Here is a 22,966-nt window from a genome sequence, read left to right as displayed (position 1 = left end):
ATTCCTTGTGCAACGGCACATGAGAGACTGAGCAATGAGGTTGTACAGGGTTTGCATGGCAAGGTTTGGGTAGTGGGGAAGCTACAGGGGTGGCTTCTGTGAGAAGCTGCCAGAAGCTTCCCCCATGTCTGATGGAGCCAATGCCAACCAGCTCCAGGACGGACTCGCCGCTGGCCAAGGCCAAGCCCATCAACAACGGTGGGAGTGCCTCTGGGATAACATAGTTAAGTAGGAAAAAACCCTGTGTAACGCCTTTTTGCAGCTGCAGAAAGGAGTGAGAACTCTGCAGACACCCAGGTCAGTGCAGAAGGAGGAGGAGGAGGTGCTCCAGGTGCCGGAGCAGAGGTTCCCCTGCAGCCCATGGAACAGACCATGGTGAGGCAGGCTGTGCCCCTGCAGCCCAGGGAGGTCCGTGGTGGAGCAGATCCCCACCCGCAGCCTGGGGAGGACCCCACGCCAGAGCCGGGAGATGTCCGAAGGTAACAGTGACCCCGTGGGCAGCCCATGCTGGAGCAGACTCCTGCCAGGACCTGTGGTCCCGTGGAGAGAGGAGCCCAGGCTGGAGCAGGGTTGCTGGCAGGGCTTGTGACCCCGTGGGGGATCCACGCTGGAGCAGCCTGTTCCTGAAGGACTGCACCCCGTGGAAGGGACCCATGATGGAGCAGTTCGTGGAGGACTGTGTCCCGTGGGGGGGACCCCATGCTGGAGCAGCGGCAGAATGTGAGGAGGAGGGAGCGGCAGAGACAAGGTGTGATGGACTGACCACAACCCCCATTCCCCGTACCCCTGCGCTGCTCGAGAGGAGGAGGTAGAGAATTCGGGAGAGAAGTTGAGCCTGGGAAGAAGGTTGGGGGGGGGGAAATGTGTTTTAAGATTTTATTTTATTTCTCATTACCCTACTCTGACTTGATTGGTGACAAGTTATACTAATTTCCCCAAGTTCAATCTACTTTTCCTGTGATGGAAATTGCTGAGTGATCTCTCCCTGTCCTTATCTTGACCCGCTAGCCTTTCGTTACATTTTCTCTCTCCATTCCACCTGAGGAGGGCAGTGACAGAGTGGCTTTGGTGGGCACATAGCGTCCAACCAGGCTAAACTACAACAGAGGTACAGATGGCATCTACTGACTCAACAGGACCTATGTGTAGTGATCTACATTAGAACACAGTCAGGCACAGCCACCCTGCGGATTTTCAGGCCCAGTAGGACACCTGGTCTGACGTCCCAGCTGACCCCACGTGGAGCAGGAGCTCGGCTTTAGCCTTTCAGCCCCAATAATGTGGTGACTGTGGGTCTCTTACACTGGGTTCCCCAAAAATAAACGGCACCAACTCAAAATCATGAGAGTGATTTAAAAATCAGTGTGACTTAGTCAAAACGGTTTTATCTTTTTTGTTGTTGCTGTTTCATGAACATCCAGAACCACATTTTTAACCTTTGCTTTTAACCTCGAGGGGTAGAAATTTTTTAGAAGTGAAGGCTGAGATTTTCACATAATCCCAGGGCTCCAGCAAGTGCAGTAATCAAGGCTGGGACCAGGACTCTGGCTCACCTGGTGCCAGGATGGTGCCTCTGTAGATGTCATGTGGCTTGGGCTCTCACTCCCCGGCCTGCGTTTGGCAGCTGCTTTGTGACTCCCTGCCTTGTTCATGGAAGCAAAGGATGAAGCAACAGCAGCAGCAGCAGCATCCCCACCTCCTCCAGGGTTTCCTATTCTTGTTTAGAAAGTAGGCCTTTCTGTGAGAAAAGATCCAGTTTGTTCCTGTTTGTCTACATGGTATCTCCTTCTTCTTTCCTTGAATCCCTCCCAGACATACCTGCCCTCCCACGATAAGCCCATACGTGCCACAGAGGCCTCGTTGGATTTATGGGCAGCGGCCAATCCATGCTGGCTTGTTTTCCAGGAGGCTGCCACAACCCCTGAACTTGTCCTGGTGTCTCCCTGCCAGCACTGGGAGCTTCATGAAATCCCTCCCTGTGACTGTGCCCACCACAAGCCTGCATTCCACCGCTCAGTCCAGCTGTGGAAAATCTACTTGCATCCCCTTGCAGACAGGGTAGTCATAGCCAGTGACTACCTGGGTTGGTGGACACGTGTCTCCTGGAGCAGAGGCACACCCACGCATTTCTAACTAAACCACTATCAAATTCAGCTTAGCCTCAGCAGCATGAAGTTGCCCAGCAAGACTGAGCCACACATCGACCTTCCCCTGCCTGAAATCACTCCTCTGGGTCTTTACAGGCCGCTTACTCTCATTAAAAAGAAATGCCATCAGTGAGAGACCAGTGGTCATACTGCAGCGGTGGTGACGAATGACTTGGTCATGTGCATGATGCAGGGACTGCCTTGTGCGCTTGCTGTGCAGCCCTTTGCACAGCCACACGGTCTCCAGGGGAACCCCACGGTGAGGACAGTGATGGCAGGGGAACTCCATGGTGAGGACAGTGATGGCAGTGTCCCCATCAGCTGGCTGTCGACTGGGGACCAGGACCTAGCCTGGGAACAGAGAGAGAGGGAGGTACCTTCCCTTACCCTCTGCCCACAAGGGCCCCAGCACAGGAGTGAGGAGGAGACAGGTAAGAAACCTGCTTGGACCACAATGGGATGTGAGGAAAGTGCTCACAGAATGAGATGGCCCTTCATATAACCGAGGCTGGAGCTAAAAGCGCTGAGATTGGTTGATACTGGCTTCTCCCACAGTGCACAATCCCATCCCACAGTGCCAAGCCAGACAAGCAACCTAGCTCCAACATACTGCTCAAGCCAGCTGCGAAGGCACTCGGTTGTCACCTGAGTGTCCAAAGGCATGTCTGTGCTGTTGTGTGCATGCTGAGCATGAAGACTTCACTGCAGAGGTACAGCACAGATTGAGGGCTGCGCTGGTGTGGAGATACTCGTATTTTTTTGTCCTTTGAGAAGGACAAACACAATCTTTTGCTCCAGGAGATGTCAGTGCTGGCTCTTGGCATAGATGCTAACTAGAGGATTCCTATGTGGGTTTCTACTTGATTTCATATGTGATTTGTAGAGGCTGCAAGTGTTTTCCCCGTAGAAGGCCTTAGACCTACTGAGAGAAAATGCCCCAAACAAGCAAGCAGGCAGGGAAGGCGCACAGCCCCTGCTCAGGCAGCGTCATGGTCAAGAGGCAAAGCTAGGTGTGATACGCTGTGCCTGTGCCATGGGGCTGCAGCTGAGCACCGTCTAGCAGCCCAGCACTGGTTTCCAGTCTCAGAAACCCAAAGCAGATCATCCTCAAAGCTCCTAGGTTGGGTCTGGAGTCAAGGCAGCACTTTTTACACTAGCTTGGTTGCCAAAATAAGTACTCTAAATAAACAGTCAAAATAAAGATACTCCTCAAAACATGTAACAGCAGAGGAGTTCAAAAAGCTGGATGGGGATTGTTACTTAATGAATTCCCCCAGTTTGGTTGCTGAAATAAACTTTCCTACCATATTTTTCTATAAAGCAATACTGAGTTAAATAAAATACAGTTTCATTCTATAGCTGTTTGAACTGGGGATATAGCACAGGCTGGATGTAGGACTGTGCTAGGCATCGCAGGAAGCGTGATGGGCTTCCCACTAAGCACAGCAAAGTCTGTGCCTATCCGGAGGGACCGTGTCAGCCTAGTGCACAACTATTATTATTTCTTCCACATCAGAGGTGAGCAGGACCACTCACAAACATGTAGAACGCAAGTTGACACTGGCTTGGCTTCAATGGCATCATTTTTGGCCGCAAAATGACATTATTCGGGCTGCTCTGCTCCTCCAGGCTCCTGCGAGCATGCCACAGGCGGCTGGGGGACCCCCAGGCCCAAACTAGGATGTTTGTGGTCCAGGTCTCACCCCTGCCACCACTCCACTGGCTCCTTTGGGAGCTTTGTGGCTCCTGGAGGGTGAGGGTAAGTGTCCAGCAGCCCCGCCGAATCCTGCCCCTGCGAGTCCTGAGGACAGTGCCAGCAGGAGCTGGGAGATGGAGACTCCCCAGGCATGACCGTGCGGCTGTCGCTACCCATCCCCACCGAAATTCCAGAGCGAGGGGAGCTGGGGCATCCCCAGCATCACCCCAGGTCTCGATGGGACGACGTGTCCCTCCTCGTCCGCTGCAGGGGACTTTGAAGCCACAGCTGCCCCTCAGGCTGGCTGTTTGGGCACCGTGTCTGCGCGTAGCTCTGCTGAGCTGCGGCTCTGGGTGCTGAGCCGGCACGGCTGTACCTGGGGCTATGGAGACCACTGGTGAGTGTCTGCCAGCGGTATTGCCCCGCAGGACGAGGAAACTGGGATTTGGTGTGAGGTCAGTGCATAAACTAATTAACCAGGTAAAATGCCTGCTAAAAGAGAATTAAGAGCTGCACGATCCAATGACTGATTAGTTAAATGTTTATTAAAGGCATCACTCATTGACGCTCTTTCGGTTCAGACTGGATTTACTCCCAAAGCTCCAGACACTTGCATATTTTATGGCTGTGAATTTTTTATGACCCTTGAGTTATGTGATTCAGATGTAGAAACGCCTTCAGACCTCTCTCTCTCTGCATTACACTTATTAGACATGTTTACGTGTAAAGCTTTTGATTCTTGGCTACGGTTAATCACACACAGCTCTGTGAACTTAAGGAAACTCACAACACCACTTTATTCCCAGCTATTCAGGAAAACGTTAGGCTAAGCTGCAAGGAAGCAAAAATACAAGCAGTGGGTGATTTTTTGAAGAGCAGACATTAATTGCAGGTGAAAGTGCCTCATGCGCAGCTGCCAGGGAGAGCAGTTCGGAGATGATCAACCGAGAGAGAGAATGGTTTGGTCCTTTTTTGGTTTCAGATTGACACACCTCTTGCTCCAGCTGGGGACCTGAGCAAGAGCAGGTTTTCACTGATTGTACACTGACTGGTATTAAAATGTCATGCCATCTCCTAGGAGGATAAAAATCAACAGCAGCATCTCTCGGGAAGACTTGCAGCAGGACGCATCATCAAGCAACGAGGAGGAAAGACAGGCCGCTTAGTGTCGCCTCTTAACAACCACAAACCAACACATTAATTTGGTACTTAGGAACTTGAAGGAGAAGGGCAGAGCTGCACACAGCCTGCTTGGTTGCAACTCCAGTGGATTATGAAATGCACTGTGCAAATGTAAGTCATTATTGTTGCCTTTTTGGCCCTAAACCACAGTCGAAGCTACCTGGGATGAGCCATAGTTCCATGCCTTTGGTGTGCCATGGAGCTTCAGGCCAAAGGCAGCATCATTTCACCCAGCTGCGAGGTGCATTAGTACCTTGCTAGTGCAGTCTCTGGAGAGTGTTATTCCAGGACGAAGTCTTCCTTTTTTGGTTTTGGCCTTTAAAATCCCACTTTTTCTCAAAATTATGTAATTGGTTTAGTGTGCTTTCTCTGGTGCAGTAAGCAGGGGTAAAAGAAAAGGAAAAACAAAGACAGCTTACACACCTATTTTTAATAATTTCCTGTGGTTTCTCCCACCCACTAGTTATTCCCAATATACTTCTTGAACAAAAATACCTTTAACAGAGGGCAGGATCTTGACTGGACCTTTATCTTGCTCTAAACATGCTTCACAGTAATTCCAGCCCAGAATACTTCCTTCTGGGGCTAAAAAGCGGTAGCAAAAGAGTAATAAGCCTTGTAAGGTCAGGTAGTATTGGTTAGCAAGACTAACATGTGTCTTTAGCTTAATGTTTGTTCTTTTTTTCATTAGACAACTTGCACTGCCTTTGGTGAAGAGGGAGAGAGCCAGAAATGCTTCACCTGTTGCTTTGAACATGTGCTACTCTGCAAACTGAAACCAAACCCATCAAATAGGGGCCAATCAGTAAAACAAGGCCCAGTAAGGGCAACGCAGCATCTCCCCAGCCCTCCCCGCGCTGCGTGAAGGCTCAGGCAACCCATGCGATGGCTGTGTCCAGCCCCCGAGCTGCTGGGAGAAAACAGTCATCAGGTAGAAGGGCCTTCCTGATTTCTAACCGACATTATCTTTACGTCAGTGGACTAGATATATTTATTTTGTGTGCAGCTCTTCAGAGGAGGTAACGGCTGCATGCTAATCTGTCCGAAGGCAGAGTTCGTGCTTTGCATGACCATAGTCACAGCCATTCAGGGAGTTATTTGAGACCATTTCGGAAGAGATACCTGTGAAGAAGTTGATGCCATTGCACAAGATTGTCAGTTTATTCCGTAGCACAGGCGTGAAGCCTCACCTCCCCAGGCCCCAGCTAACCTGCAGCTTTGCTTCCGGGACTGCTTACCAGCCTCCTCCCGGGAGGGGCTGAAATTTCCACTCCCCAGAAATCCAAATTTCAAAGATGTTGTGAACTGATGATCACAACATGTTTTGGATTAGGTCAATTTAAACATTTTTGTTTCAAATAATATAAAAAATATTTACTTTTTATTTCATTTCTATTTTTCAATTGTTATTTTTTCTATTTTTGAAAGTCTAACTCTATTTTTTTAACTCCAACTGAAGATAAACTTAATATTTGAAGAATTATGCTGACAAACAGCATTTCAGCAGTTCCAAAACTTTTCCAACTAGCTAACAAATGGACAGATTCACTACAACATAGCCTTTCTGCAAACTGTTCTGGTTTTAGCAAACTGGCATTTTTTAAGGAAAAATACGCTTCACAGGAGAAATTCCAGATCTCTTTGCCCAAATTATTGTATAAAGGCTTTCATAACATTCAAAAGGTCAGTTTGTTCTCTTGGAGAAAGTGAATTCATATTTTCTTACACTCTCCTCTAACTCAAAAGGAAATAAAAATAGATAAACATTCCCCTTTTTGGTAGTAGAAGTGTCATTCTATACTTCTATAAGCACTTTATACATTTGAAGCACCATAGAAAAAGTAATTAAGTAGCTGAAAACTTCTGTGGCTGAGCTGGCGGAGCTGAAGCTGTGGAAATGCGGAAGTCCCAAGGCTGAGACATCCCGCGCTCGCTGGCTTGCAGAGCTTGTTGCTGGCCGTCAGGCTGAGAGGAGGTCCAGCGTTCTGCGACTCCGCGTGGGGTCACCGGGCTGGTGGCCCTGCTTCAGTCATGTGAAAAAATCCCAAAGCTTACCTGGAATTTGGGGGTCTGCACAGACAAAATCGAGCTCTCCTGTTCCTAGATTTTCTGATTTCTCACAACAAAACAGCCATGGGAATAGCCGCAGGTTTCTGATTTTCCCTCGGTTTTCCAGAGCCAGCATTCCTGGCTGGAAACCCTGCTGCTCTCTGGCAGGGTCCCACCCGGCAGCCCCGTGTCCCAGCCCCTGCGCTGCCAGGGCCACACCACTCACAGACAGTCCAAGTAAATCGTCTTTTCTGAGCCTTGCCCTGCTTGCAGGAGGTTGTCTCTGTTTAATGAATGTTAAATTCTGGCGTAGACAAAGGAAGCTGCAGTTTTTGCACAATGCAGGCAGCACTAGGGGAATCCTGCAGGTAATTCTAAAGGCTTGACGTGAAATTATAGCTGCGGTTTATGGCTCAGTCAATTAATTATTCCTTCTTAATGCATTTATGAGGGGTCAGGGTCTCTTTGTACTTTGAGATAAGAGATGATATAAGGCATGTTGCGCTGAATGCAGCAGGTCAAGCAGGAGAGGAGCGGGCGAGAGGGAGATGATCAAGCTGCCCCTAAGGGAGGGCAGTGCCTGCTAATGGTGCCCAGCTGCCCGGTGTAGGTGTTTGCAGCAAGCGCTGTGTTAATGCTGGGAATGGTGTAGGATGTGAAGAATATATGATCTGCTGTGAGACCCTGCGCCCTGAAACCACCGAGCCACCGAAAGGCACATGCAGGAATTACATTTCTTGGTTTAAGCAAGACGCTGTTTGCTTGGGAATGGGGCACAGGAGATGACATCCAGACTTACAGGCAGACTCTGCCCGCTTAAGCAAGCGATCAGGTCAGATTAATGAAGGCTGTCTGGACATTTCCTGGGTACGTGCTTATTCTCCTGCGTCTTGGAGGAACAACCTGGAGGGCATTTCCGAAACCTGTTGCTGATGTCCTGGGCTGTTGGTGCTACAGGAAGGCAGGTCAATGGCTCAGAAAATGAGTAGCATTTACTGGGGACTTGGGGTCTGCTCAGCCCCTCGCTGGAAGCTCAGGGTATGTGCTCCTTCCCACTCAGCGTGTTCCCAGCAGAAAAGTCCCAAGTCACAAACAACTGAAAATAGTAAAATGATCTCATAGATCAGTTGCTAAAAATAAGGGGAAGAGTCTAGTTACAAATGCTGTGGCCGGGTGGTTTGTTATTCACCCGGCAGAGGATGGCATCAGAGAATCCTGGATTCTTCCACTTTCGAAAACAGTTTTGATTTCTGGTTTTGCCTGCTGTGCTTTCCTGACCAGCACCAAGCTGACATCAAGCCCGTTACAGAGGATCTCACTCAGAAGGAAGCGCTGACAACCGACAGGCATCTCTCATGGGCCACTGGCTCTGCCGACACCTGCCCCTCACCCAGGGGTGCCCTGTCCCCAGCCAGCACCAACACGAGAGGAAATCCTCGCACCCTGTCCTGAGACGGCAAACATCTCCCAAGGGAAATAAACCCTGCACAGACACAACGCGGGGGCAGTGGTTTTGGTCAGAAGCCTGATGCTGCCTGAAGACCTGATGTAGTTTTGACCTGAGGCTGCTGACTCACCTTTGGGACTTTTCTGGAGCCGGGAGTGGAGTCTCTCCAGGGGCTGCTCCTCGCCCATGCACATGGTTGGGCTGCAGGGACAGAGAGGTCCCTCCTGAGAGCAGCATCCAGGCAGCAGCTGCTGTTGGAGAGGACTCAGTGCAGGGCCCAGGATGGCCTGGACATGGTGCTTGGCTTTGGCTTGGCATCTTCAGGGAAGCAGCGGGCTCCAAGTGCGCTCCACTGGCTCCAGTCCAGTTCTTTGCCTCCCACTTCCACTTGGACAGGTGTGATAGCAAAGGCAAAGTGTATTTTAGCAAGTCACAGCCAAGATTTTGGAAGCTGAAAGGTCACTAGTGAAAGCTATGCAGTCCGCTCCTGTGCTTGACAGGATGCCCACAGCAGTGCCCATTCCTCTGGCTTTTCTTAGATACATTCAGAGGGATCTGATGTCCTCAGAGCAGCCGTTTCCCTACAGAGTACCTTGGTCTGTACAACTTTGCTCTTCCTCAGCTTACAGCTAGGCTGACCTGGAACTCAGTTTTGAAACACAAACGCACCTCACATGGGCAGCTCGGCCTGGTGGGAAGCACCCTGCATGCTAAATGATGATTGCCCATCCCTGCTCACACCTAACCGAGCAGGCGCAATGTGGAAGAGGAAAATGCACTGCATACAAGATCCTCTTTTTTTCCCCAGGGTATGCTGGACATTTGAGGGGATTTTCCTCTTTGCCCTCAGCTGATTTGCTGGCCCACCTTCTTGGCATTATGCTTCTCTGACCCAGACGTGTGTTGTATCTAACTCAGCAGTTTAAATTTCATCCTGCCATCAGCCATACGTCCGCTCTGGAAACACTAAGGTCACAGTGGCCTCTCCAGCCCCAGCTTCGGATGCTGCTGCCCAGGGCCACTGTCCCCTGGGGCTGGGAGGACAGCGTGGCTGCTCCACTAGTGGGTAGGGAGGAGGAAGGAGAGCGTGGGGTTGCTCCATGTCAGTGGCTGTCCTGCGTAGGTGGAAACCACATGAAGCAGAGCTCTCTGCTACCCTGCAGGGGATCTCACGGCCCCCACGGAACTGCACGTTGAGGCTACAGTGGTTGTGTAAGCACTTCTGTAGAAGATGAAAACCTCTGGCTCCCAGCGAGAAAGCAGGGCTGGAGGAACCCAGGGAGACGACCAGGGCAGGCTCTGGGAGGTGTATTGCAGTGCATTATCAATCTTGCACTACAGCAAATCCCAAAATACAGCACATATTTATGTCTGAGCTGCTCTAAAAATGCACATGTTCCTCTCCCAGAGAAGTCTGTTGAGCCACTGTGGGTTGTCCAGTCCTGGCTGAAGCAGTTCAGTCTGTGAGTCCCTTCACAGAAGACCTGCTCTGTGTGCAGTTACCTGGCACCTGCAAGCTTGGGAAAGGCTGGGACTTTCTTCTCCAGACCCTTGTGGAGACCTGTTCTGTAGGAAAGCCCGGCGTTGGTCAGATGCAGCACAACACCTTGCCTGCTGGGTGGTCCCATTGCTGACAGTGGCTATCCCACCTCTGTGTCCACAGCATCCCAGCACCCCTGCATCCCCTTCAAACAAAAGCCCTGAGCTTGCGTGACGGCATTGCTGGCTTTCCTTGAAAGGCAGGCAGATCCCAGACTCATCCTTCTCCGGCCACATGTGCATTATCTTCAGGAAATCTGTGCTGACAGAAAACTGCCTGGGCACTCTCACGTGTATGCTACCGCTGGTGTAATGGGGGCTGGGGGCCAGCTGCCTTTCCCACCGGAGAGTGAGTATCACCTGGACCATGTGTATCTCCAGAAGTTGTGCTCCCCTTTAAAAATGTTGTTCCTTAACTGTCTTTTCCTACTTCATCAGCATTGCTACTGTTTTGTGGTGACACGGCACATGAACGTGGGTAAACACTACATTTATGTTAATTTCAGAAGCTTTTAAATGTTGCTGGAGCAGCATGTTGGGGATGTATTGTCAACTAGATTTAGGTCCACCTTCTTTATCACCAAAGTATGTGGGTTTTAATTTCATAGAAATATAGCTGCAAGCTGCATGATCATCTGCTGGTTCTGTCTGGGGACTGAGTGTCTCCAAGTGTCCCAAACTGCCTTACCTGGGACCTCCCCTGCCCCCCGGCCTATGGCCCAGGAGCCCCACTGCAGCTCAGCTGAAGCCCAGGTCCTGTGTCTTGGCGAGTTTGGGCCAACACAGCCCAGGGACGGGCGAGCTGCCACGTCTAGGTCATGCTGGGCAGGACAGTCCCCAGTGTGATGGTCCCAGCCTCTCGTGTGACTTTACCTAGCTAACACGCAGGTCCCACTTCTCCCTCAGGGCTGTGTTTTCTCCAAGCAAACATTCCCAGCACATTGCTTACCTAAAAGTATTTCCTTTCATCGTTAGGAATTGCAGTAGAAACCAGGATTTGGCCAGCAGCACTTCCTGCTCAAAGCTCAAGGGAGAAGGAGATCCTAAATAGAGAAGTAGGTAGTCTACAACCTTTCAGTTCAGAGCACTTTACTGGCCGGTAGTGGCAAAGGGAACTAAATAGGGCTGCTGTCTTTTTAATGATGGGATTGCAGGTCTGCTGAATAAAGAAAACCATCATCATGCAATGCTAATTCCTCCAAGGCATTAGTACAGCACTGAATTTGGTTTTAAAAGCTTGTGCAATATGGAATTACCTGGTAATTAACTACATGGATTAAAAACTTTCACTATCTCAAAATATTGATCATTGGGAGTCACCAATAACCATGACCACATTTAGCAGCCATGCCTAAGGGCTGGAGTCTTTTTGGCACAATTCAATTTCTTCACCAGTGAACTAGACAACGACATAAAACTTCTGCTGATAAAGTTTGTAGAAGATATGTAAATTGGAGGGTAATAAAGAGGTACAAAGACAGGCTAGTGTTATGCAAACCTGACTTGCCTGGTCACGGTCCCATGACAACCACTGGCAGGTAGCTAAATACCAACTTGCACAACTCCAGAGACAGACGCACAGACTGTCTTGGCAAGGAATAATCCAGAGACAGATTTAGAAGTAATCATAGATGATCATTTTGGCACAAGCTGCCAGTCAGGTGGTAGCTGAAAAGGCTGCTTATGCAACATTTTCACATATAAAATGAAACTATCAGGAAGAAATAGGGCAAGAATCCCTGTACGCAGAGTTTGTGGAAGATCATAGCCCATGAAAAATCACTATTAGAATATCTTCAGTCTTTATGAACATTTCCTTGTTTAGATAGAATATATACACACGTATATACATCTGTCTATTCATAGATAGATTGCATGTTTGTGTGTGTAAAACATATACACTTATATTTATGTGATCCCTGTACAGTCAGTATATGTAAAAGACCAATTGCCAGTGCTCACTTTATGCCCAGAAAATCTGGCAGAGGCACCTCAGTAATTTCAGTATACCCTCGTTTCAAGTATAGAGATGACCAGGTTTATCTGTTTTTTCAGGCAATGAGACATGTCCACAGAGCTTTGCATGGGGGTCTAAGACAAATGCCTCTTTATTCAGCTGGCGTAAGATAGATATTTAGGCAAAATAATCAACAGGCCCACATGCATTTTCTAGCCTCAGCTTCCCAGTTACCCTGGAGTCTGGTTTAGTCCAGAGTCCCTTGTGAATATAAGAACTTTTTTGGAGTCCAAGGATGAGCACTGTGCAAGCTAGGTTCTCTCTGCCTCTAGTCCAGATCAAATTTCTTATGAACTGGCTGGTGAGGCTGTCTCTTTTACAATGTCCAGCTTTCCTGTTCACACGAGTCCCTGAGAAGCATCACCAGGTGACAAGCCTCCCACAAGTTGGTCTGTCACTTGGTAACCACCTCTCTTAAATTCAAACCTGAAGAACAGATTTGTCCTAGCCGTTGCTCTTATCCCAAGGTACGCCACTGAAATAGGTGACTGTCAACACATGAATGAGACTGTAGAACCTTGTTGGCATTGTGCCATTTGCCACTGAGAACTGTACTGCAACACGACAAAGACAGCAGGAGAGCAAGGATAAATTTTACAAATTCCCCAAGTTGTCCAAATGTTCAAAAGACTTCTGATCTTTCAGACAAAGGCATAGAGAGACCAAGGAGCTGGATGCCGAAGGTGGACAGACTTAACTTTGAAATTACAGTGGTAGAAGTCAATTTGAGCTCCTGGGAAAGACTCCACAGGACATGTGCAAGAGAAAGTCACTTTCTTTGAAGTCCTTTGAAGGAGTCAACAGGTGTGTGGATAAGGGACACCCTTCTAATATAACCTACTTTAATTTCAAAAAGGTATTCAACAAGGTTTCTAATTGAATCTTGGAGGAAAATAAGACGTTTTGAGACGTGAGGGGAGGTCCTCACATGGACACGTTGATCAAAGGATAGAAAACAGAGTAGGAAAAATAGGCAGTTTTCACAGAGAGTGTGAAACTCCACTTTATGCTCTGTGCTGGAACTTGTGCTGCTCCAGAGGTTATTAAACAACCTAGAGAAGAATGAGTAGCTAAGTGACACTGCTGGAGGTGCTGAGTTACTCAGGGTAATACAGATGGGAGCTGATTGTGAAGAATTGCAAAAGGACCTTATGAAACACAGTGACTGCAAATTAAAATGGGAGATGAAATTCAGCGTATACTGATGTGTACAGGAAAAAATAATCCTAACCTCACGCAAGAAGTGATGTGTTATGATTCATCTACTTACCACTTGAATACAAAACCCCGGGGTTATAAAATATAGCTTCATAAAAATGTCAGTACAAAGCTCAGTAGCACTAAAAATAAACAAACAAACAAAAAGAAACCCAGGCAATTCAAATGTTTGGCAAGAACAGAGACTGTAACACAGAGCTTTACCCCATTGTAGAAAAATAAGACATGGCTGCTTGGTGAGAGTGGTACTTTCCAAATTCCATGTTTTTTAAGAGAGCAGTGGATAAAGAAAGTCAGCTGGAAGGCCACCAGAGGCAGCCTCAGTCAACGCGTGTCTTGATATCCTCGCCTTTGCTGCAGCGTTGTAACAACCATCTCCGTGACAGCATTTGTGTCTAATCAATTGACTTGGGAAGGAATTATTACTTACAATCACATCACAAACTGAAAAGTTACTCCCTCTTCTCCTGCTTGTTTACAGCACACCCCATACTTAATAACCATATGGGTTCTTGTCTCGAAACGCCTTTAGGCAGGACCCCGTTGTAACAGGGAAGAAACTAGTGAAACTCTTTCCAGGTCTTGCCTAATCCAGCACAGGCTGTGAAAGATAGACCAGGGATTAAAACATGTACATGCTTTCTCACAACAAAACAGCCATGGGAATAGCCGCCACAGCTACAAGCACAGCTGGAGCTGAATTAGGCTCACCAAACCCAACAAAAATGTATTTTTTCCTGCGGGGCTTAGGATGGCTGCAGGACAGGTGCTCTCATTTAGCATTGGCCTTTTGCAGCAGACGCAAGACCCAGCGCTGTGGTCTCCACGCACTCGAGTACTTTGCCTTGTCGTCCTGTGCGCCAGTGCAGCCTCTGCCTGACGGGATTAACTGTGTGTGACCCGCGTGGGATCTGGCTGACATTGGCAAGTCAAGAGGCACCTGCAGAAACCAAGCTAGACTGTAAGAGTATTCAGCTATGTTCTATTCATTATTATAAAAATTACAAGCATATGTTTTGGTGTATGTTTTTTTATAAGGAAATCACTTTTTAAGAGAACAAATTCTTAGTTTTGCCAGATTCTCACGTGTCTATTATTATTTGATGGTCACAATTTAGGACATGAAAGGCAGCAAAGGGACAGCTTTCTCATTTGGTTTTAGTGTGTGAATCTGTTTTTATCTGAAGGTGTAAAGACTGCAAAACCTGGTACAGAGGTGAAATCTTTTTATCTTCTGGAGATTTATAGTTGCAATAAAAGCAAATAATGGTCTTCAAGCAACAGTGCTGGAGGTGAGGCTGCAAAACCCAGCGTGTGGGAAGAACAGCAGCTTTAATGAAGTTTGTCACTGCCATTTGGCTTAACAAGTAGCTACAAGCCTCAAAAATGGATTAAGGTTAGACTGGGGCACATTAACCGACCACTGCTTTGTTATCGCAGGGACACGGCAACACTCTGTTTTGGCTGAACAGCCTCAGTGTTTCCACAGCAGATTACAGGATAGACTTGAACCTGCTCAGCTGCGACAGAAATCACGGGAGGCACCCTCACCAGAGGGAGATTAGTTGTCATGCTCTGCCCTTTCTGTGACTTACAGGCATATCTCTACCCAAAGCCATTTCACCCAGAGATTATCCTCTTAAATTGCTGGGGTATGTCATCCTTCTGACACATCCAACAAAGAGCCACAATTCCTTCTGCTTGAAATAGGACAGCATCCTTTGGAATAGGGAAAGATTCCTTGAAAGTGAAGAGCACGCCAGCCTTGTTCTTTACAGTCAGAAAGTTGAGGAAACCACATCCCAAGCACTCTGAGAAAACAGCTTTTCTCTTCTCCCTTTTGTGGGAAATGGAAGGAAGTTTGAGATGGATGTTCTTCACTTTACCTTAGAAGACAAAAGGTTTAGAGTCCATACAGCTGGTCTGATGTGTGTATTACTTCCATTAATATTTCAGTGATATGAATAGTCAGCCATTATAAAACAAATTTCCTCATGCGCTTTTGTACAAAAGAGCTGACGTGAAAGCTTTAAATAGCTACACTCGTCACCTAAACTAGTGACAAAGAAGTAAAAGTGTCCAGCCCTCAGATCCTTCCATACATTCTCTATCCACCCACCTGAATTTCTCAAGTACTGTAATTATAGAAAATCCTGAAGCCATTTTCAGTAATTTATAACTACCTGGCTACATACAGTATGTTTACCTGACACAAGCATTGGAACAACTACCAAGAGTCAGGTCCTCAGATCTCATTAATCAATGAAGCATAAGAAAATGTAAATAGTTACATGTATTAATAAATTACGAGTATGCTTGTGTAAATACATCTAGTGATCTAGAAACAGCTTAATTTATATACAATCTAAATTGCTAAAAAAAAGGAGTTACACAAATAATCAAATTTTCTGATTTTTTGGCTCAAAGGTAAACAACAGCAAACTTGCTCTTCTACTTAGATGAGTTGTACAAGAGCGAAGCAAAAACATTGCTGGAGGCATGATGGCTCCCTGTCCCTCCGTAAAAGACCTCTCTGCTCCAGCCAGGAGCAGGAGAGAGGACTGCAATTCCCATTCCAAGAAACCTCACCATAAATTGAAAATTCTGGAAATTCTATTCAAAAAGCAATCAGGAGTACTCAGATAAAGATTAATAAGGAAATTATATGAAACAAAATACGTTACTTGAGAAGAATCCTGCTGACTTCACTCCCATATCCTTTGAATTGCTCTGGATTATGTTATAGCAGAAATCCAGGTACCTTTCAACAAAAAACTGCGCCACAAGAAAATACTTTTTGGAAGTGCTCTATTGCTAAGTCCTTTTCATCCCTTGCCATGAATTAAAACCAAACATCTTTAGGTAACTGTGAAGGGCGTTTTAAAATCATTAACAAGGTCAGCTGTGCCATTAGCAAAACAGGGAAAAGAAAATGAACGTAACACCCATGGTTAACAATTGTGATTTCAGTAAGCGTGACTTTACAGAGCATCTTCAGTCCCAGCATTTCCTTCTTTCTGACCATGGGGTTATTTTGAAGGCATGCAGCTCTCCACACAGCGTGCCTCTATCCACCAGGTTTAAGAGAAGAGGAGCACCTTTCACCCGTGTGTTTACAGATTTGGCAGAGAAGGGGTGCACCTACAGGTCCCCGACGGGGCTCTCATGGACAAAACTCACTCCCATGCGTTACCAGGTAGAGACGCAATTACCGTTGCTCAAATGCGTCCTCACAGCTCCTGCCTCGAGCAGCTCCGCACAGGTACTGTTTTCTTTATTACAGTAGCATTGGAGGACACAGGAAAGGACACGCTGGTGAGTCCCTTGCCTTCTCCTGCTGTCTGAGGCCCGGAATTTCCCTGCAGACTCCTCTGCGTGCCGACCTGGGACCCTGCCACTGCGCACTCACCGCTGGCCATCACCTTTAACTCGCAGAAAGGCTGACCAGAGCGAGAAAAGCTGGAGCGGTGTAGCTAGAGGCTTTCACCAGCACGGAAAAGAGGGGGCAGGGGCCTGCCTACCACTTAGGCTGCCCACGTTCTCTGTAAAGACAGTGCAACAGAGACTTTAAATGCAAGTGCTAAAAGGCCATTACTGTAGGCTACAGGAGCCCCTTCTTACATTACAGTATGACCTGAAGGGACCAGCAACAAATGACGCTAAAGAATCATTACACTTGGTGCCTTATATAGCCGTACTAACAGCACCTGTGGTTGTAAGGTACCCTCTACAATATAAAGTTACGTAGGAGTCAAAAGTGTAACCTCTTCCAACTATGAAAATCCTTTCTGAAGGGGTGTAAGAAGTTCTCGCTGTTGAAGAGCTGACATTATTTATTGACAGGTACTGAAGTGAACTGAAGCCTGCAACATCTGTGGTTAGTTTGCTTTTAAACAAGCATTTTCAGTGGCTTTAGAGGTAAAATTTAAATAATGAATCTTTATTTGAGAAAGGATGGTGTGGAATATAAATTAAAAAAGGGAAAAAAAACAAACAAAAAAAAGAGCACAGTTTCCCTTCTCTTCTCTAGAACCGAGCTGACTGTAAACTTGCTCACTTAACCTGAGGCCGCACGCCAGCCCGCTGAGCAGCTCTCCTGCAGAGGACTGTGATGGGCGCAGCGCTGCGCTCCAGCTGTGGCTGGCAACGAAGAGCACAGGAATGAAATCTGATGCCAACATCACAACTTCAAGACACAGTCAAATGGCTATTATTTTCACTGCCAGAACTAAACTTTATTTCCATGTGTATTACATACTGGTATTTGATGCCAAATACATTAAATTTACTTTAACAGAGGATTTAAGTGAGGAATATTTATTCTTCACTAAACAGGTTAAGAAGGAATGTAAAAACCTATAAGAAAAAACTGTTTAAGCTTTGTTTTGATTTTGGCAAATCAAACGGTTAAGTACTCTTCTGTTCTCTCCTCAGATCTTTCAAAGTACCAAAAAAGCATCTTTTCATTAATCATGCAGCTCAAGAAAAAAAATAGTCTTATAAAATCCATTTCTTATGCTAAATATGGTTACAAAGAAGAGTATTAAACACAAACCTCCCAATTCCTATTTTTAAATACAAATACTGTATTATATATGAAATGGGGATAATTAAAATATATCAGTGACTACAAATCTAGTAATTTAAAGCAAACTTACACATGCTGTTTGCTTTCATGTGGAAGAATTAGGATATTGCATGGTTCAAGCACTGCAGTAATTTCTGTCAACTCCTTGATGCCCAGAATGTCAAACCGCCAAACACAGAGACACCTATTCAGGTCTGAATAGCACCAGGTGGTTTTCTTTTTTTTTTTTTTCCCCCTTTTAAAGTTATTAACATTTAATAAAATGAGTGATGTGACAACTTTCTCAAAGTGACATGCAAAAGTAGACAATTTGCTTCAAGTCTCCAACTAATCAGCTGAAAGTTTTAGACAATACTGAACAACCACGAATGTATTTCATGGTACACAAGAACACAGTGCTTCCACAGTATATCCTCAGTTCTCAAGTACAAAAATATCAGTTATGGGTAGTCAATAGTTATCAAAAATTTTATTGGTACAGAATGAAAGCAGCATTTACTTTATTGTTTTTTAAACCATACATCATAAAATTCCCTAGTACACATGTGGAGGAGTGAAATAGGCTCTGTACTATTTACCTGCTACTGATCCTAGGTCCAGATTTAAAATCTTTCCTGGCCAAATACAAACAATATGACTAACGGCAAAGGGAAGGCAGTTCCTCAGTGTGAAAGGTCAGCATTTAGTTTTACTAAAGCACTATTTTTGAAACAATACATCACTTAAATGTATAATTACATACACTACGAGTGGAAAAAAAAGTTTTTATTAACAAGAACTATTGAGACTGGGCATAAACGTCTTAACCACAAACCCTGGAAATACGATGGGTGCTTTGATGTGGCCCTTTTTGGCAAGAGAGTAAGAATAATGAAGTATGGCTTTTCAATCTTCCTTTAAAAGCACGTTTTATAAAATTTTGTAGTCTTAAATTATTTTATACGACCCCTAACATTTTCCTGTAACATCATTTACTGATTAGAAGCATTAATTACATCAGTATATTAAGCCACTGGCTGATCGTTGATCACCAGCACTACAGAGAAGCCATTTGCTTTTGCTGTTGTTCTCTGTTTTTAAGTAAGGGAGGTACTTTTCTAGTGAGAGCCATCCTACAGTACCATCAAACGTCTCAGAGGTTACTACATAGCTTCTCAAATTAAATCCTCAACAGTTTTGTTTTCCAGCAGATACTCAAATTAAGCATATGCAGAGAGCAAATACAATCAAGTGCAGACAGTTCAAATGCATCTCTCAAACACCTTGTTTTACAGTTACCCTCTGCAAAATAAAAGCCCCTCCTCACCCCAATGAGACGGGGCGAGAAGGGGAAATAGGTCTGCCATTCATGTAGGAGTTTGGCTAGCATAAAGTTTTATTAAAGTCATTAACAAAAATAGTTAAACATTTTTACAATTTAACATCCAGTCTGACAAAAGGCAAAACAATGAAAAAAATACAAAAAAGTAAAAAAGTGCACTACCCAGTCCAGTATTTTGCTTTAAAGTCATGTCACTTACAGTGTATGAAAAATAAACCCAGAAGTGTAATTACTTTAAAATACACCGCTTCCATATTTCAGTATTTTACACATATATTCTATAGTGGAAGAGGAGATCTCTTAAAAACTTTACTCTTAAAATACTGAGGTGCATATGCCAAGTGGGATAGACTTGGCAAGTTAAGTTGCAGTAGAGAATCCTTTCAAAATTTGGCATTTCATTTACATACCTTACCGTGCCAGCAAGGTCTGTAGTACCTAAACCTTCTAGTAAGAACAGTAACTTTCTTTAATGCAGATTTCCTAATACAGACAACTACAAGAGACAGTGAGGTCAGCAAGTCTATGGGATCTGAAGGAGATACGAGTCCTGATTTAATCGTCAAATGGTACAATGTCACAACAAACTTTAAGGCCATGTTTTATTTGCTGATTAATGGACAAAAGGCAATGGATTCCCCTCCCCCCCAAGTATTTTCTTGAAAGTCTGTGCTCATAAAAATCATGAAAAGTTGGAAAGACTTAATTATTGAAACTTTAAATATATTTTACACAATCTTGTTTGTACAAAAATACAAGTTAAATATAAACATAAAGCAATCATGATAATTTTATGTAAATCCATTTCGTGATATTCTGTTATATATAAAAAAGTTTCTCAGCTCTGTCTTACTTGTGAAAAGATCAATACCAGATTGAATCACTACTGGCAAAGGGCCCTAAAAAGCATACTTTAGCATTAAATATGTTTTACAATGTAAGTACCATTTCCTCATTTAATCTTTTCTAAAGACTGGCAAAAGATAGGGCAGTATGTCCATAAACCAACAAATAATTTGGCTACAATGTCATAAAACACAAACACACAAATCTGTACAATAAACCCAGTAGCTATGCAGTACGTACTTGTTACACACACACATACACAGACATGGAATGAAACTTAGTGAGATGCCACTTCTAGTTCACTGTTCTTCAGCCTGGCATTTTGTCTTACTTCATCAAACGAATATGACTTCGTTACCTTGCCGTTCTTAAATACTGTATGAAGGAGATCCTGCAAGAAACGCCACCGTTTTAGCAAGAGTCATTTGGCAAATGAACAAACAACACAGGTTACACAAACTCAAAAGCAAGCACGCAAATCAAGCCTGGCAAGACTAGAGATTGTCAAGATACTGAATTCTTTACAGCTTCTTCCGATACCTCTCACTAATGGTTAGACCGATGAAAGGATTTAGCCCATCCTATGCCCAGCAAGCAGCTTTGTGCTGAGTAGTCCCTCAAGTGAGGTCTCCACCTCTGGCCAAAGTCAAATACACAAGCTAAATATACAATGCTAGAGCAGCTAGTGAGAAAGGTGACACTGAACCAATTAAATGCAACTCAATTACAGAGGTTTAAGTGAATTTTTATTTCCTCTAGAGCAACTATGGGAAAAAACCACACCCATCGTTCTTCGCAGTCCCCTTTGCACATCTATTTTCTAAAACAGTGTATCAATAAGTGCTTGCAAACAGCATGTGGCAAGAGCAACAAGCACAGCGTTGTACAGAAAACTTAGTACAAAAGCAACGCTGAGCAGCCACTATGCTTGATGACCTATCGCAAGGACCTGAGGCTTTAGGGAAATGGGCCCACAAGAGAGAATTTCCCTGCTACCTCCCAGGGAGCCCCAGAACCTGTACCACACAAATCACCCTCTCTGGCATCCCAGGACAGACATTTTTTTAATTAATTATTTCACCTGTCAAAAATGAAGGAACTATATACTGCCTAATTTCAGAGCCAAAGTCTTGTGATTCATTTTGAAGAGATTTCTCACCATTATGTCCCTCCCTCTCTCTCTCCCTACATATGAATGTTCATCACAAACTTATATACACACATGTGTATATGTAACTTTGAAAGTCTTTTTTCTTAGATCTGTGCATCCAGAGCACATCATCTACAGTGTATATAACTCCATTTGTTTGCTGTCTTGAAGTTTCTTAGAGATCTCAGTGTTATTGCCTGCTGTTGCCTCGTAGTACCCCTCTACCTAGTAGCACAGAAATGTGCTTCTGTATACCAGAAAACTCAAGAAACTTCCAGCTTTTGATAATTTATTTTCAGTCCTCTTAATTCAGGAAGAGACTCAACACACAGTTAAACTTTTCACTGCTTGCACACTGAAAACGTTAAGAGATCCCAAACCAAAAGCCTGAGATTGGCATAAAGTTTGTGCTGAATTTGCTGAAACAGCATTTCATTTTGCAATTGTAAGAATCAATGGGGAAACTAAATTACTGGTTTAAATATATGTCTTTGAAAACTAGGGAACTACTCCACATATAGAGCATTAACCTGAAGGAACTATTTAAAAATCTCAACGGGGAAGTAGAAATAAGTTTTAACTATGTCTGTCCCTCCCCTACCTCCAACTGTGGTCACTACTCAAATCGTGCAGTATAGCCCATCCAAAACCAGTTCGCAGGCATATATTCTGTAACACTGAGACATTAGTTTTGGGAAAAAGCAATGTTCTCTTGTTTCTGAAGACCAGCAAAAGAGAAAGACCTCTAACTGTAAAGCCTGAACATTTTCCTGCCATTCTACCATTCTGCTGTTACTGAATTTGGCACTAGGAACACTTCAGAGGTACTAAGACGGGAGTCGAACAAAAAGACAATCAAAACGAAATTCTGAGATTACGTTACAACCTGCTTTTTCTCTGTCTATTTTTGCATGAAGAATGATGTAATACACTTTGGAAATTCACACCTGTCCATACTCTTCGAGATCTCCCTTGCCTTCTTCAAGTGTCACATAGTCTCCCGCAGGTGTCCTATGCAAGGACAGCCGTCCTTTCTTTGACCTTTTGTTGGGATCAGCAACCGGATCCTTGAAGACGTTCACCTAAAATGAAAAGAAGGGTTTTTTTTTTTTTAAAGGGAAAGAGCCTTGTGGGGCCTGTGTACCTCATGCAGGTGGTGGTAATGTAACAGCAAATGTCAAACACATTTTCAAGCAGCAAAGCCTCTATCGAAAACACAGTGGTAGAAACAGTACAACGACATACCCCGAGACCATTGGTCACCACGTAACTACATTTGAAGGAACAGTTTAAGAGATCTCTAGTTAGTTTCTGCAACAAAGCTCCACCAGATCCAAAGGCAATATTCTCAATACTCCATTTATTCTTCTTCATTCCCTCGACAATCTAGTAAGAAAAAGAATATTGTGATGGAGCATACTTTTAGGCCATACTATCAGTCCATAAAAATATTATACTACTTGAACAAGATGCTTTTACAGACAATTAAAACAACTAACATTCAGTTTCCAGGAGATGTACATAACAATTCTGTCAATACTTGGCACACTGGTTTTATTCTCATTTGTGATTCCAGCATGGTATAATTAGAGAAAGTTTTTGCTGTAGAACTATTATCATGCCAGCATGTGTACTTCCCAAACAAGGGTGGCACAGTAATGCAATGCCCACACAATCAGAGCTGGAAAGAAAATAAAAGACTTCATGGTAGTATTTCAGAGCCTTCCGATTTCTCAGAATTATGGGAAGACCTCAAAGCATAGCAC

The 22,966-nt window shown here is 44.9% G+C and overlaps 1 protein-coding gene and 1 long non-coding RNA gene across 3 annotated transcripts in view; both read right to left on the bottom strand.

The window, feature by feature from the left end:
- Positions 1 to 5,282: 5,282 nt before the first annotated feature.
- On the bottom strand, positions 5,283 to 7,143 carry LOC142362318 (uncharacterized). Its single transcript, XR_012764959.1, has 3 exons — positions 7,081 to 7,143; positions 5,521 to 5,610; positions 5,283 to 5,394 (listed from the first exon to the last, which is right to left on the bottom strand). It is a non-coding gene; the product is annotated as an uncharacterized LOC142362318 (long non-coding RNA).
- Positions 7,144 to 17,499: 10,356 nt separating this feature from the next.
- The window catches only part of NAMPT (nicotinamide phosphoribosyltransferase), a 30,426-nt gene continuing 24,959 nt past the window's right edge, over positions 17,500 to 22,966 (bottom strand). For both annotated transcript variants that reach the window (XM_075427633.1, XM_075427634.1), the window contains 3 exons: positions 22,446 to 22,586; positions 22,148 to 22,282; positions 17,500 to 20,441 (listed from right to left, as the gene is read on the bottom strand). In XM_075427633.1, the coding sequence (XP_075283748.1) occupies positions 20,328 to 20,441; positions 22,148 to 22,282; positions 22,446 to 22,586 (390 nt within the window). In that variant the 3' untranslated portion in view covers positions 17,500 to 20,327. The remainder of the gene's footprint in view (positions 20,442 to 22,147; positions 22,283 to 22,445; positions 22,587 to 22,966) is intronic.

Source organism: Opisthocomus hoazin, chromosome 8, assembly GCF_030867145.1.
Source record: "Opisthocomus hoazin isolate bOpiHoa1 chromosome 8, bOpiHoa1.hap1, whole genome shotgun sequence".
In the NCBI taxonomy this organism is placed as follows: Eukaryota; Metazoa; Chordata; class Aves; order Opisthocomiformes; family Opisthocomidae; genus Opisthocomus; species Opisthocomus hoazin.
This window is presented reverse-complemented; position numbering and strand designations above follow the sequence as displayed.